The 14641-nt window shown below is 45.1% G+C and overlaps 1 protein-coding gene across 2 annotated transcripts in view; it reads left to right on the top strand.

Moving 5' to 3' along the window:
* Positions 1 to 12608, top strand: part of SLC15A1 (solute carrier family 15 member 1) — a 48225-nt gene extending 35617 nt beyond the window's left edge. For both annotated transcript variants that reach the window (XM_006043891.4, XM_044927124.2), the window contains 7 exons: positions 766 to 909; positions 2360 to 2409; positions 8202 to 8309; positions 8437 to 8545; positions 9106 to 9249; positions 10486 to 10593; positions 11828 to 12608. In XM_006043891.4, coding sequence (XP_006043953.3) covers positions 766 to 909; positions 2360 to 2409; positions 8202 to 8309; positions 8437 to 8545; positions 9106 to 9249; positions 10486 to 10593; positions 11828 to 12019 — 855 coding nt within the window. In that variant the 3' untranslated portion in view covers positions 12020 to 12608. The remainder of the gene's footprint in view (positions 1 to 765; positions 910 to 2359; positions 2410 to 8201; positions 8310 to 8436; positions 8546 to 9105; positions 9250 to 10485; positions 10594 to 11827) is intronic.
* Positions 12609 to 14641: the final 2033 nt, after the last annotated feature.

Genomic DNA, 14641 nt, shown 5'->3' on the forward strand with positions numbered 1-14641 from the left:
CCCCGGGTCAGGAAGATCCTCTGGAGAAGGAAATGGCAACCCCCTCCAGTATTCTTGCCTGGAGAATCCCATGGACAGAGGGGCCTGGTCGACTGAGGTCCATGGGGTCGCAAAAGAGTTGGATGTGACTGAGTGACTCAGCATGCGCACACACACACACTCACTCTCATAGAAACTAGAGATACTGACACACCAGTCTGAGGCTGGAACACCCTGCTGTGGATGGATGGTCATGGGTCTTGATTAGAGCTTTTCTTCTCTGGAGAGCTTTGATAATTCTCACACTGGCATCCCAGCTCCTGAAGTTTTGATTTAACTGGTCTCATTGCTGTTCAGCCACCTGTTGCAGTCCTATTGAGGACCACTCCCTTAGATCTCGCCAAACTAATAATTGTGCAGGAAGAAAGAGTGCTTGACTCCCGATGCTTAGGAAAGGCCACCATTGGTTTTCACCCAGGCTGTTGCTTTTCCTGGATGTGGCTCTTTGCCCAATGGTAGAAATAATTTCCATAGCATTTATTATCATAAAATGAAAGTAAAATGCTGAATGAAAGTCATAGTTCTTGTGGTAATGCTAAACAACTTCAGGCTAGAGTCCACAGGGTGGGCTGGTGCAGAAGCTGAGATGAACCAACGCCAGCTCCCCCCGAGGCATTTTTGATGTGTATGAACATGACCTGGGAATGTCAAATCGCATGCATGATAGTGTCACTTAGTACAGAACAGGGCTCCGGTGTAAACTGTGACCCTTTTCCCCCATTACAGCCAAAAGACTTTATGACTTTCAACGTAGACAACCTAAGTATAAACATTTCTTCTACTGGATCACCAGTCACTCCAGTAACTCATAACTTTGAGTCCGGCCATCGCCATACCCTTCTCGTCTGGGCCCCAAGTAACTATCAAGTGGTAAGTAGCTGGGCGTTCCCAGCCGACTCTGACTGTGTGTGTTGTTGGAGATACGGCCGTCTAGTGGTGTGACTTGGTTTTACCCCCATGTGGTATTGTATTAGATAATCCTCGATTCTTGCTTTTTCAAGGACATAGTCATCTGACTTCCAATAAAGGTTTGACTGGTGGATGGGAGGGTTGATAGGAATTTGACAAATTTTAAAAAGAACTTCTGGGCACAGTATGGTGTGTTTGAACACAAGTTGCACAGCACCTGTGTGCATTCTCAGAGACTTTTTGAGATAAAGTTTTAAATGCACCTTTAATAGTATTCATTTTAAAACTTGGCAGTGAATAATTGGGAGATTAGAGCCATCTCCGAAAAAAATAGTGACTCCATCAAGTAAAAGCAATAGAAATGCATTAAAATGATTTCATGACAAAATATGAACATCTGGGTATTCTGTTCAGCATATAAAGAAGCTATGAAGGTGTAGCTGACCTAGTGAGGGAGTTGTGGGCATTCTGTAAGGTGAGTTTTGGTGAGCTTCTACAAAACTGCAATACAGAATGAAGACTTGTTGGTAATGTGTGTACTTAGGGGGCTGTTGAGAGGCTTGCCTTAAATTCTTAAGAGAGCAGTGATCTGTGGAACCACTAAAAAGCAAGCACTAAAAATTGTAAAGGCTTATGGAACTCTGCTCGATATTATGTGGCCGCCTGGATGGGAATGGAGTTCGGGGGAGAATGTATACATGTATATGTGTGGCTGAGCCCCTTCGCTGTTCACCCAAAACTATCACAACATCGTTAATTGACTATGCTGCTGCTAAGTCACTTCAGTCGTGTCCGACTCTGTGCGACCCCATAGACGGCAGCCCGCCAGGCTCCGCCGTCCCTGGGATTCTCCAGGCAAGAACACTGGAGTGGGTTGCCATTTCCTTCTCCAATGCATGAAAGTGAAAAGTGAAAGTGAAGTCGCTCAGTTGTGTCCGACTCTTAGCGACCCCATGGACTGCAGCTATACCCCAATACAAAATGGCTTTCCAGGTGGCACAGTGGTAAAGATCCTGCCTGTCAGTGCAGGAGACATAAGAGACGTGGGTTCGATCCCTGGGTCAGAAGGATCCCCTGGAGAAGGAAATGGCAACCCACTCCAGTGTTCTTGCCTGGAGAATCCCATGGACAGAGGAGCCTGGCAAGCTACAGTCCGCAGGGTCGCAAAGAGTCAGACACAACTGAAGTGACTTAGCATGCACTCACAATACAAAATAAAAAAGTTTTTTAAAATTGTAAAGGCTCCTTTTAACTTCACATAAACCAAGGCTGAGTGGTGGAGCCTAGCTAATTTAATCACGGTGCCCTTAGCTCCTAGAATAAGGGCTCTAGCACTCCCCTTCTCTAAAGCCTGAACTGTTCATCGGAACTTATTCTAAGGAGTTAGATTTGATAATGTTTTCTTTCTCAGGTAAAAGATGGCCTTAACCAGAAGCCAGAAAAAGGGAGAAATGGAATCAGGTATGTGTACTTCTTTAACACTTAAGTTATATCAGCTTCTTATGGAAGTAATGTGTACCCATGGTAAAATCCAGCTGTGACAAGGATATCAAATGAGAGTCTGGGGTTTCCCCCGAGAATGTGAGGCTGGTTCATTATTTTTTAAATCATAAATAAAATCCATCATCTTAATATACTAAAGAGGAAAATCCACATCATCAAATCAATTGATGCAGAAAAAAGACTTGATAAAATTCAGCATCCATTCATTTAACAACCCTCAGCAAACTAGGAGCCGAAGGGAAGTTCCTTATTCTGAAAAAGTACTAGACTTCCCTGGTGGTCCAGTGGTTAACAGTCTGCCTGCCAGTGCAGGGGGCACAGGTTCAGTCCCTGGTCAGGGAAGATTCTACACGCCACGGGGCAACTAAGCTTGCTCCACAAGTACTGAGCCCACATACTGCAACCGCTGAAGCCTGGGTACGCTAGAGCCCACACTCCACAAGAGAAGCCAGCACAATGGGAAGCCCGTGCCCCGCAGAAGAGTAGCCCCCGCTCACCGCAACTAGAGAAAGCCGGTGCGCAGCAACAAAGACCCAGCACAGCAAAATAAATAGGATTTTTAAAAATCCCAGCTAACATTGCACTTAATGGCAGAAGTCTAAATGCTCCCTCCCGCAAAACCAGAAACTAGGTCAGGTCGCCTACTCCGTTCTTTTTCAAGATCCTTGCAGATGCTAGTGCCATGAGGCAAGAAAAATATGTAAAAGCACCTAGATTGGAAAGGAAGAAATAAAACTCTCTCTACATGCAAAAGGTATGAATGTCTACATCACAAGTCCCATGGACTTGATAGCAAAAGCTCATAGACTCACTAGGTGAGCTTAGGAGGGTTACAGGATACAAGGCCAATGACGAGACAAACGTATTTGTATATTCCAGCAATAAATGATTGGAAGCTGTACCTTTTCAGTTCAGTTCAGTCGATCAGTCGTGTCTGACTCTGTGACCCCATGAATCGCAGCACACCAGGCCTCCCTGTCCATCACCAACTCCCAGAGTTCACTCAAACCCATGTCCATAGAGTCAGTGATGCCATCCAGCCATCTCATCCTCTGTTGTCCCCTTCTCCTCCTGCCCCCAATCCCTCCCAGCATCAGGGTCTTTTCCAATGAGTCAACTCTTCGCATGAGGTGGCCAAAGTACTGGAGTTTCAGCTTTAGCATCATTCCTTCTAAAGAACGCCCAGGGCTGATCTCCTTTAGGATGGACTGGTTGGACCTCCTTGCAGTCCAAGGGACTCTCAAGAGTCTTCTCCAACACCACAGTTCAAAGGCATCAATTCTTTGGTGCTCAGCTTTCTTCACAGTCCAACTCTCACATCCATACATGACCACTGGAAAAACCATAGCCTTGACTAATATCACTTAAAAAAAAGTGATGAAATACTATTTATAAATTTTATAAGACACGGGGGATTTGAGAGCTGGAACTACAAAAGGCTGATGAAAAATCAGGAAGAGCTAAATAAATGGAGAGATACGTTGGTTTCATTGATTAGAAAACTTAATACAGCAAAGATATCAATCCCCCCAAAACTGATCTATAGGTTTAATGCAATTCCTATCTCAATTGTAGCATTAGTTTTTTTGGTTTATGATTTTTCCAGTTTTACTGAGATATAATTGACAAAATCGTAAATATTTAAAATATACGTGATGTTTTGATATATGTATATGTTGTCAAATATTTACCACAATCAAGTTAATTAACGTATTCATCCCCTCAAAGTTCAGTTCAGTTCAGTTCAGTCGCTCAGTCGTGTCTGACTCTTTGAGACCCCATGAATCGTAGCACGCCAGGCCTCCCTGTCTATCACCAGGCCTCCCTGTCTATCACCAACTCCCAGAGTTCACTCAAACTCATGTCCATCGAGTCGGTGATGCCATCCAGCCATCTCATCGTCTGTCGTCCCCTTTTCCTCCTGCCCCCAATCCCTCCCAGCATCAGAGTCTTTTCCAATGAGTCAACTCTTTGCATGAAGTGGCCAAAGTACTGGAGTTTCAGCTTTAGCATCATTCCTTCCAAAGAACACCCAGGGCTGATCTCCTTTAGGATGGACTGGTTGGACCTCCTTGCAGTGCAAGGGACTGTCAGGAGTCTTCTCCAACACCACAGTTCAAAAGCATCAATTCTTTGGCACTCAGTTTTCTTCACAGTCCAACTCTCACATCCATACCTGACCACTGGAAAAACCATAGCCTTGACTAGACAGACCTTTGTTGGCAAAGTAATGTCTCTGCTTTTGAATATGCTATCTAGGTTGGTCATAACTTTCCTTCCAAGGAGTAAGTGTCTTTTTATTTCATGGCTGCAGTCACCATCTGCAGTGATTTTGGAGCCCCAAAAAATAAAGTCTGACACTGTTTCCCCATCTATTTCACCTTTTTTAAATTATGAGAATGCTAAAAGATTTAGTCTCTTAGCAAATTTTAAGTATATTATATAGTATTAATTAATTATAGTTACTGTGCTGTACTTTGGATCCTTAGAACTTATTCATCTTAAAACTGAAACTTGAGACTTCTCTGGTGATCCAGTGTTTAGGTCTCCCTGCTCACAATGCAGGGGGCCTGGGTTCAACTCCTGGTCAGGGAACTAGATCCCACAGGCCACAACTCAGAGTTTGATGCCGCAAGTAAAAGGGTCCCGCGTGCTGCAACTAAGACCTGGTGCAGTCAAATAAATAAATATATTCTCAAAACTGAAAGCTCATGCCCTTCAACCAACATCTCCCTTCCCCATTCTCCCCTTCCTTGGCAACTGCCACTCATTTTTGTTTCACCTAGGTATGCACCCCAAAGAAATAGAAATATATATCCACTCAAAAACTTGTAGATAAATGGTCAAAGCACAGACAAAAATGTAGAAACAATTAAAATGCCCATCAGCTGATGAACAAACTGTGGTCTGGCCATACAATGGAATATTATTCAGTCACGAAAAGGGATGGAGTACTGCTCTCTGCTGCAGTGTGAATGCACCTTAAAGGCATGATACCAAGCTGGAGAGGCCAGGCACCCAGACCTCCAGCCGTGTGATTCCGTTTACGTGAAACAGCAGCATATCCACAGAGAGAGAAAGCCAGGGGGCGAGGTGGTTGCCAGGGCCTGGGGGCGGGAGGGGCATGGAGGGGCGCTGCCCACACGGCCGCGTGTCCTTCTGGACTGACGAGAACCGGGGCTGTTGTGCCGCTTGCACAGCCCTGTGGCTGCGGTGAAATCACTGAATTGTAGGCTTTATTTACAGGGGTGAGTTTTGCTGCATGTGAATTCTGTCTCATAAAGCCTATTTATTTTGAATGGAAGAGGAGCAAATCTCTCTGTCCCCCAGTTACTCTTTAAGGAACCGGTCCCATTTGTGTCCTTTCCTCAGCTGGCTCCCACTGAGAAAACTTTGCAGCTTAGATCCTGGTGCTCTAAGAGGCCAACGCCAAGGCTCCCTTAACAGGACCCTAGGATTTGCCCTAGTCAAAACTCTTAGAGCTCAGTAGGTCTCGAACCTCTGCTTTCCTCACCCTTCAAAGAGCTCAGAATGTGTTTGCTGCTTATGCTTTACTATTTTCTGTGTGTATATGAGAACACATCTGATATTTGTGATGTTGCTTTTTTTTTTTCTCAGATTATTTCCATTCTTACTGGTATCTCATACCAACCCTAAGACATATGTCAGGCAGGCAATAGTACTCAAGCGTTAGGGTAATGTTTTAAGTCTTATGTCTTGTACAAAGCCAGGCCCCAGGCCCAAGGGCCTACTCCTAAGTTCATGCTATTTCCACTGTCTGTGTTTCAAATGGTTCATCTTAGTCTTCTATAAAAGTGGCGTTTACAGTTTGGAGCAGAATTCATTCTGTTAGGCTCCTATCAACCACCATCAGGTTCAGTTTTCTACTTGAATCACCTGTCAAATGACACCAAGTCCAATGCCTAAGGACTTTTGGACTTGAATTTCATTCATAAAAATGTTGCCTCAGTCCCTAGAATTTGACTTATTACTTATTGCCACAAACGTAGATGAAGCTTGGCCACCGTTGACAAAAAAAATTAATAGTCCATCTAAAGAAGAAATAGAGAATTTTATTTGAGCCGATCTGAGAAGTATAACCCAGGAAGCACTCTTCCAGAAAACTCTGAGATCTGCTTCACTTGTTGGAAGTCAAAGGTACTTCATGTATACAAAGGTACTTCAAAATATACATTTTTCAGACAAAAGATTACACATCAAAAGGACACACTGACGTTTTGCATCAGGCTCACCAAAAACACAGGTCCGAATGTACAATGCGAGCAGCAGGTAACCATGACCATGACCCCCTGCTGAATAAGGAAGCAATGTTATCTTCCAAGGACTCACATTGCTGGCATCAGAGGAAACAAAACAAAAAAGCATTGATCTCTGCGGTGGGGCCAGCATTCTCACCTTTGAGGAGGTCTGGTTAATGTATAATGAAGACACATGCCATTAGGGAGGGCTCAGTATGGGTAAGGAATATGTTATGCTTCATTTTCTTGTCCTGCCTTGAAACATAAATTTTATTCCATCACCCTATATTTTATGGATGTGAAAGTTACATTGTTCTTTATGGTACTTAAGTATATACCATTATCACTTCTCATTCTCTAAATTGGATGATCTGTATACCTTCACTCGTCTCTCTATCAGAAAAGACCCACCGGTCTTATTTGGGGCAGCCCACTTCTCCTCCCTGGGGCAGTATAAGAATGTCAGAGTCTTCTCTAGCCTGGAACGTTTGAGGAAGGGGTCTCGAACCATTTGTCTCCCTGGTCACCACCTATATGGTCCTTTGGAGGAAATAACTCAACGGATCCCATGGAAGCTTGGGCACAGGGGACACTGCAGAGACTAGAAACCTTGGGACCCAGCACCCAGTGCTCCTGGGTGTTCCATTCCCAGCCATATTCCTACGGGATGCTGGTCACTGTTACTCTGTGATCTGCAGGCATAGGTCTCTGCCGTCTAAAGGGAATTCCTTAAAACTCTCTCTGCTTCCTGGGCTGGCCCAAGTCATCCTCTCCACTCCTTGGAGCCCCTCCTTGCCTGAGGGTGCTCTTTAAAAAGGTAAAGGAAATAATTGGGCTTCTCTAACCCCCAAGAGAAGCCCCAGTTGGAGACTGACTTTTAGGTACTCAGCAACTTCTGCTTTTGGTCGTTCACTGCTTTGGCTTTCAAGTTTCTGGAGTAAGAAGCCCAAAAACACGGCTGCCTTCTGGAAAGAAAAGAGATCAGCACCTATTTCAACCCATACTTGCTGCTGCTGTTGCTGCTGCTGCTAAGTCGTTTCAGTCGTGTCTGACTCTGTGCGACCCCATAGACGGCAGCCCACCAGGCTCTCCTGTCCCTGGGATTCTCCAGGCAAGAACACTGGAGTGGGTTGCCATTTCCTTCTCCAATGCATGAAAGTGAAAAGTGAAAGTGAAGTCACTCAGTCGTGTCCGATTCTTAGCGACCCCATACTTAATATCCCCAAATATCACTGAAATAGTTCCTAGTTACAAAGTAGTTAGAAGAGTTCCCAGCGTTTCGCTGTGTTAAATAAATTCTTTTAGGTGTGTTCTAACCAGCAGGCAAGCAAAGACAGACCTAGATGTGGTTACTTTCTGTCTTTTGCTCTAGAAGTCTTCTGCAAACATCTTAAATTCCTTCCAAAAGGAAACAGAGCCCAGCTTCAGGTGCAACATACTCTGACCTAGAGCAAATAGTCCGCTCACAAGACCGATGGTTTTCTGTTTCAGATTCGTAAATGCTTTTGGTGAGAGCTTCAACGTCACAATGGATGGGGAAGTTTACAACAACGTCTCCAGTCACAATGCCAGTGAATATCTTTTTTTCTCTTCTGGCGTGTAAGTGCCTACAATGGCCACTTTGCTCTACAGTTAAGGGTTTCAAGCCTTTTTCTTTAATTAGTACATTGAAGATTTCAATACCAAGAATGTTAACCTATATCAACCTTTTTTTTTTTTTTTTTAGAAAGAGCTTCACAATAAACTCACCAGAGATTTCACAACAGTGTGAAAAAGAGTTCAAAACATCCTACCTTGAATTTGGTAGTGCGTTTACCTACGTAATCACCAGAAAGGTTAGTGACTCATTGCACTGAGTCAGACATGCCACTCAAACGTTATTGATGAGAGTCCTTGCAAACAGAACACAGGAATGATTTAATGGAGTAATATAAGGGTCTGTATTTTAAACAAGTTTTAGGATTAATTCAGTTCACCGCTAATTCTTTAGTTAATCATTGCCTTAAGTTTGCTGTTAGAATAAAATTACACAGACTGACTTACTCTAAAAATTCATGTTGACCAGTATCTGATGCTTCCTCGTAGACATTTAACATAGACTTTGAAAACTTTTAGTTCAAAGAGCTGGGAATGTTTTCATTAAACCTGACTTCCAACCTACTCTCTCGTTGAAGAGGAAAAAGCTAGTGAACAGACTTTCCAGTCCCGCCAAGGCCATCCCAGTCCGAGGATAAAATGCAGGGTTGCAGGATTACATTTACAAGGTGTCCTTTCTGCATGGATTGTATGAGGGGACCCCGAAGGTCCAGGTTCAGTTGGCCCGGCTGCGTGATTTGTATTCTGAAAGCAGTCTTGATTTTCATGTCTTCTTCTTGTCTCTGCCTCCCTGGTCCAGAGTAACGGTTGCCCCGAAGCAAAGGCTTTCGAAGACATCTCCCCCAACACAGTCAGCATGGCTCTGCAGATCCCGCAGTACTTCCTCCTCACCTGCGGCGAGGTGGTCTTCTCCGTCACCGGGCTGGAGTTCTCCTACTCTCAGGTCTCTCGGCTACTGTCTTTACACCCCTCGCCTGCAGCCCTGCCTTCCGAAAACGCTGCTGGGGCTTAACAGTGAGCTGGAGCAGCCATGCTCGTACAGTGTAAAAGAAAACTCTGGAAATGTGGGTAGATTATGGTAGATTCTACTGAACATGGTTTTAGAGACTACCCAGTCTTATTTACTGAATAAGGATATTACTGTTTAGGTAGCTCCCTGGTGATAGGACTCCATGCTTTCTCAGCCAAGGGCACAGATTCAATCCCTAGTTAGGAAACTGAGACCCCACAAGCCTTATGGTAAGGCCCCCCTGCCCAAAAAAAGGAATATTACTGTTTAGCATTATGACTGTCCACCTATAGGTGTCTGAATTCCCAGTTATATGTTAGAATTTGGGGTCCTAAGTAGGAAAAACTCTATTAATGACCATTACCAGGGTCAAGATGGTCAATGGCTTCCATGTTCTCAAACAACCCCATCCGTAACAGCGTTCACATACAGGTCCTCATTGTCTTTAAGGTTCCCTTGAGGTCTCTTCGTAACTCCCAGTAAACCCACCGATTAAGGTCTCACTCTTAAAAGTTAAAAAATAGTTTTGCTTTTGTGAACGTTAGACTAATGAGGCACATTTTGCTGATACCTGAATTTAGAGCTTAGGTTCTGAACTGGTTTATCACAACATGGCCAGGGCCGTCATAACCCCCGCGTGCCTAGTATCCTCACATTTTGCAGTAAAGATGGTAAATGTGAGCTGGATGATCCTTTTCTGCAATGACCTCACAGTCTAGTTAAGGCCATGACTACAACATAGGTGACGAGAGTTTGCTTGGTGAGTAGTTTTGGTGACTTGGCAGGAAAACCCTCCAAAGAGCAAGCGGACAACACAGAGAGCAGCCTCCACTCAGGGTGAAGGAGATGTCAGGCTGGGTGGCTTTGTTTGAAAATTCTTCTATGGAGGTAGAATCGGTTCATCTGTAGATTCGTCCGATTCATTAGGATGATAACTCCGCAAGCATGCAGACAGTGAAGACCAAACGACTCGTGTGTGCTCATACAACATGAGCATTTGGGATGTCTCATCATCCAAGTGATAGTCCTTTTCGCATTTAAACCAACGCAACTCTTAATGTGCCTTCTGGGGGGTCGGCAGCCTCATTAAGGGAGTTATTGAGTTAAGCGTGATCTCCTGCTCTGAGCTTGGCGTCTAAATTGGGACTCACTCTGTCTCCTTCCCTTCAGGCTCCTTCCAACATGAAGTCGGTACTTCAAGCAGGATGGCTGTTGACCGTGGCCGTCGGCAACATCATCGTGCTTATTGTGGCAGGAGCAGGCCAGTTCAGTGAACAGGTACGGATGCAAACAGAGATCACGTGTACCTCTGTCTTGTCTGTTGATGACCCTCCCTGTGGTGGTTTAGTCACTAAATCGTGTCCAACTCTTGTGACCCCATGGACCCGCCAGGCTCCTCTGTCCATCGGATTTTCCAGGCAAGAATACTGGAGTGGATTGCCATTTCCCGTCACGTATATACACGTGGTCATCTCCACCAGTGGCCAAATAACACCCTCAGAGTCAGCCAGACAGAGCAGTTCCCAAACACCCTCACGGCCAAGCATGTGCTCATTCTGCTTGTTTCTCCTTGGTGTTACACGGCCGGAATATAACCAGATGTAGCCACGTGTGGTTAACAGGCTGTGATGTGTTCTCTGTGCTCAGTCGTGTCCGATTCTTTGCCCACGGACTATAGCCCACCAGCCACTCTGTCCATGAAGATTCTCCAGGCAAGAATACTGGAGTGGGTTGCCATGCCCTCCTCCAGGGGATCTTCCCGACCCAGGGGTCAAACCCAGGGTCTCCCACATTGCAGGCAGATTCTTTACTGTCTGAGCCACCACCAGGGAAGCCTGAGATTAACATACCGACACCCTAATATCATTTACTATCAAAGGAAACGTCTTTTCATAGCTTCATTGAATGCAGCGTAATGGCCCCAAACCAGGCAGGTTATCCAGAAAGTTTCATACCACCAAAAGTTAAAACCATTCTAAAGGTTGTTGTAATTTTTCCCATTTAAAATGAGGGCTTTTCTGGTTCTAGAACCCTATCCCTCAGCACTCAGCATCTCTGCCTCATAAGAGAGCTGTCCCTTAGCTTATCAGATTCATTACCAACCGCACCAGGACCCATCAGGGTCTATCCTGCCTGCTCATGACCTCACGATATTGCCAAAGGGTAATTTAGAACTTTTCAGCATGTTCTTTTTCCCTCAAGAGTACTGCCTGGTGTTCTCTTGGTCCAGCTTTTTGCCTTAAGACTTGGGTTTTTAGAGATTTTTTTCTCATTTTCTTATGGGTGTCTGTACTCCAGAGCTGTTAGAAGAATGTTATCATTACACTTGGGCATTCAGGAAAAGCTGGCCATTCTGTGTCTGCGGCCATAGCCTGCCAATTTTCCCTAATAACTGCATTTCTAACACCTTCGATCTGGATGTCGAAAGAAAAACTACCCGCAGTGTATACATGCACTCCCGTAACCTGTACTGTTTTTGTGTTTTTCCTGCTCCAACTCAAACTCTTCAAAGTGGGCCGAGTACGTCCTGTTTGCGGCATTGCTTCTGGTCGTCTGCATAATATTTGCCATCATGGCTCGATTCTATACGTACATCAACCCAGCAGAGATTGAAGCTCAGTTTGATAAGGATGAAAAGGAAGATTACCTGGAAAAGAGTAACCCGTACGCCAAGCTGGACTCCGTCTCACAGACACAAATGTGAATGTCAGGAAGCCCGCGGAGCCGGGGCTGGGCCCAGGGTGTGCCCAGGGGCCTGTCCCCTGGGGGCAGGATGCTCTGTTGGGTGGCCTCTGATGGGGAAGACTTCAGAACTGTGGACCAAACCAAGTCAGCTGCTTTCTCAGCAGCCGGCAACGAACCCGAAACTCCAAAAGAAGTCCTTTGGTTTGTTTGTTTTTAGAGAAGTCTTATTTAAAGCGTGCACGCACACACACACTTTTATAACAGAGTCCATACTCTGCCTTAACTCCTTTTCCTAACACACAAATACAGTTATTTTGGACTAACTTGAATTTTTGAAACGGTGGCAAAATTCCGTACTGTTTGCATTCGCACACTCTGTGGAAACAATGTTAAATGAGGCAAAAAGTGAATGGTTAGGCTTTTGAATGGTACGTATTCATAATAAGGGCCGGCTGGTATTACCTGATAACTCTACCTTCTGTTTTTAGTTCTGTTTTTCCATTCCCTACCTCTTTGTAAATTATGTATAACTTGAAAAACCACTCAGGTAAAGGCAAGTCATGATTTTTGGAGTTTCAACGGTATGAAATAAACTCTCATTCTCAAGAGTAAGTGTCTGTGTGTTGGGGGGCAGGGTAAGAAGTCCTTACTGTGCTTCCTGAGTATACAAGCGGTGCCCGCTCATTGGAATTTCATCAAAGGTGACAAAAGCGTGAACAAAGCAAGGCCCATAGACGGGGAATTCCAGAAACAGGAAATGTCAAGGTTTGCTTCTTTTGGTCCTGCTTTTCTCAGGGGTATCTCTAACCTACACTTCTCTTTTATTATTAGAAGCTTCCTATGTTCATATTTCTGTACCATCTCAAAGGGTTTATCTCAATTCTCGTGAGCATTTTTCTGCTTGAATAAAAATCGTTCCAAAATACTGTAAATACTCCCTGCCCAGTCCATCCTATAAGTATTTATCATACAGCCATTCCCAGGTGTCTGAGCCAGACCGAGTCTGCCTTGATGCTCCCGTAAAAAACAAGCAACAGTTTATTTCAGACGCGTGCCCAGCTCTGAATGTGGGCACTGGTTCCTGGGTTTGGAGCTTGGATCTCTGAGACGCCTCTGCACAAGCTGATCATCACACAGTGGAGAGGGAACGACGCAGAGACAGAGTCCAGAGTGAGAAACGCGAACGAGATGAGCAAAGCTTGCTGAGGGATCTCTTCAGTCCTTCGGAGCAAGTCCCCATTCTCAACTGAGGAGGCTCTTTCTTCCATGGATATGTCACCTTTCTCTCCGCTCACCGTGATCCACCAGCTTCTGTCTCCTGGAATGCAGTGGGTTCTCTTTCCCATCAAAGGCAAAAAAAAAAAATCAGATCCTGAGACACTTAGTCCTGACCCACCCTCGCTCGCGTGCCCCTCCTGGCAAAGTTCTCTTCGTCTTTGGGATCCAGGCCACCTCTTCCAGCAACTGTCCTGCCCCTCAGTTTTGTTACTGATTTAAGTTGCATTGGGCTTCCCTTGTGGCTCAGCTGGTAAAGAATCTGCCTGCAATGCGGGAGACCTGGGTTCGATCCCTGGGTCGGGAAGATCCCCTGGAGAAGGGAAAGGCTACCCACTCCAGTATTCTGGCCTGGAGAATTCCGTGCAGAAGTCCATGGTGTCGCAAAGAGTCAGATGCGACAGAGCAACTTCCTCTTCACTTTGAGTCGCATGGACCCTGCTTGGGCCCTCGCCCAAGCTGGGTTCAAGTAGACAAATAGCGAAACTGAAGCTGAGATTGACTGAGCACAAACTTTATTCAGTAGCCAAAGAATGGAGAAATGGAGACTGAGTTCACAGATCAACTTCTCACCCTCCTGGCAAGAGAGATTTGATTTCAGAATAAAGACAAAAGGAGGTGGACTGAGGCCGATGATGGGGAAACATATGCCATCTACCCCGGGGGGTGGGGGGAGGGCTGTTTCCAGGAAGTGGAGTGCCGCTCTGCTTATGCTTTTCTGGTCCTCAGTGTCCGGTCATGGAATGTTGGTATCATTTAATATGCTAATGATGCTAATGTAGTAAAATCAATGTATAATGAGACTCAGGGTCTGTCGGAGATCAGATTCTGCTGCCATCTTGGTCCCAGCTGGTTCCATCTGTTTGTTTGTTTATAGCTCCCTTTCTTATCTCTAGACCCTTTAAGATTTTGCTCACACCTGCTACAGGTATGGTTGGCAGATTTTGAACAAGAACATGTTCATGTTGCCCTGACAACAGTTTGGCTGTCTCTCTTCTGCACTTCCATCACTCACCCCTGGGTATTGAGATTGTCCAGCTTTCCCTGGATCAGAAGCTCTCTGACCGGAAGTTCTGTATCCTTTTGTCCATTTAATTTCCAGAAGTTGGTTGGCCTCTCTGTGTTAGATGCCAATTCAAAATCTCTTGGACTGCAAGGAGTGAAATGGAAGAGGCTGAGAACTGAGCATTCGGCAGTGATTTGAATGACCTTGTTGACAAAGTCTAGTGTGAAAGACTAGCTCTAAGGGACTATGACTTTTGCCTCCCTGGTCATTTCTACCCCCAACTTGCACAGTGTGCCTTTGATGGGGGAAACCAGCAGTCACGGTGATGAGCACTCAGCTTCTTTACCCGACTCTTGTCAA

The sequence above is a fragment of the Bubalus bubalis genome, chromosome 13, assembly GCF_019923935.1.
Source record: "Bubalus bubalis isolate 160015118507 breed Murrah chromosome 13, NDDB_SH_1, whole genome shotgun sequence".
Lineage (NCBI taxonomy): Eukaryota > Metazoa > Chordata > Mammalia > Artiodactyla > Bovidae > Bubalus > Bubalus bubalis.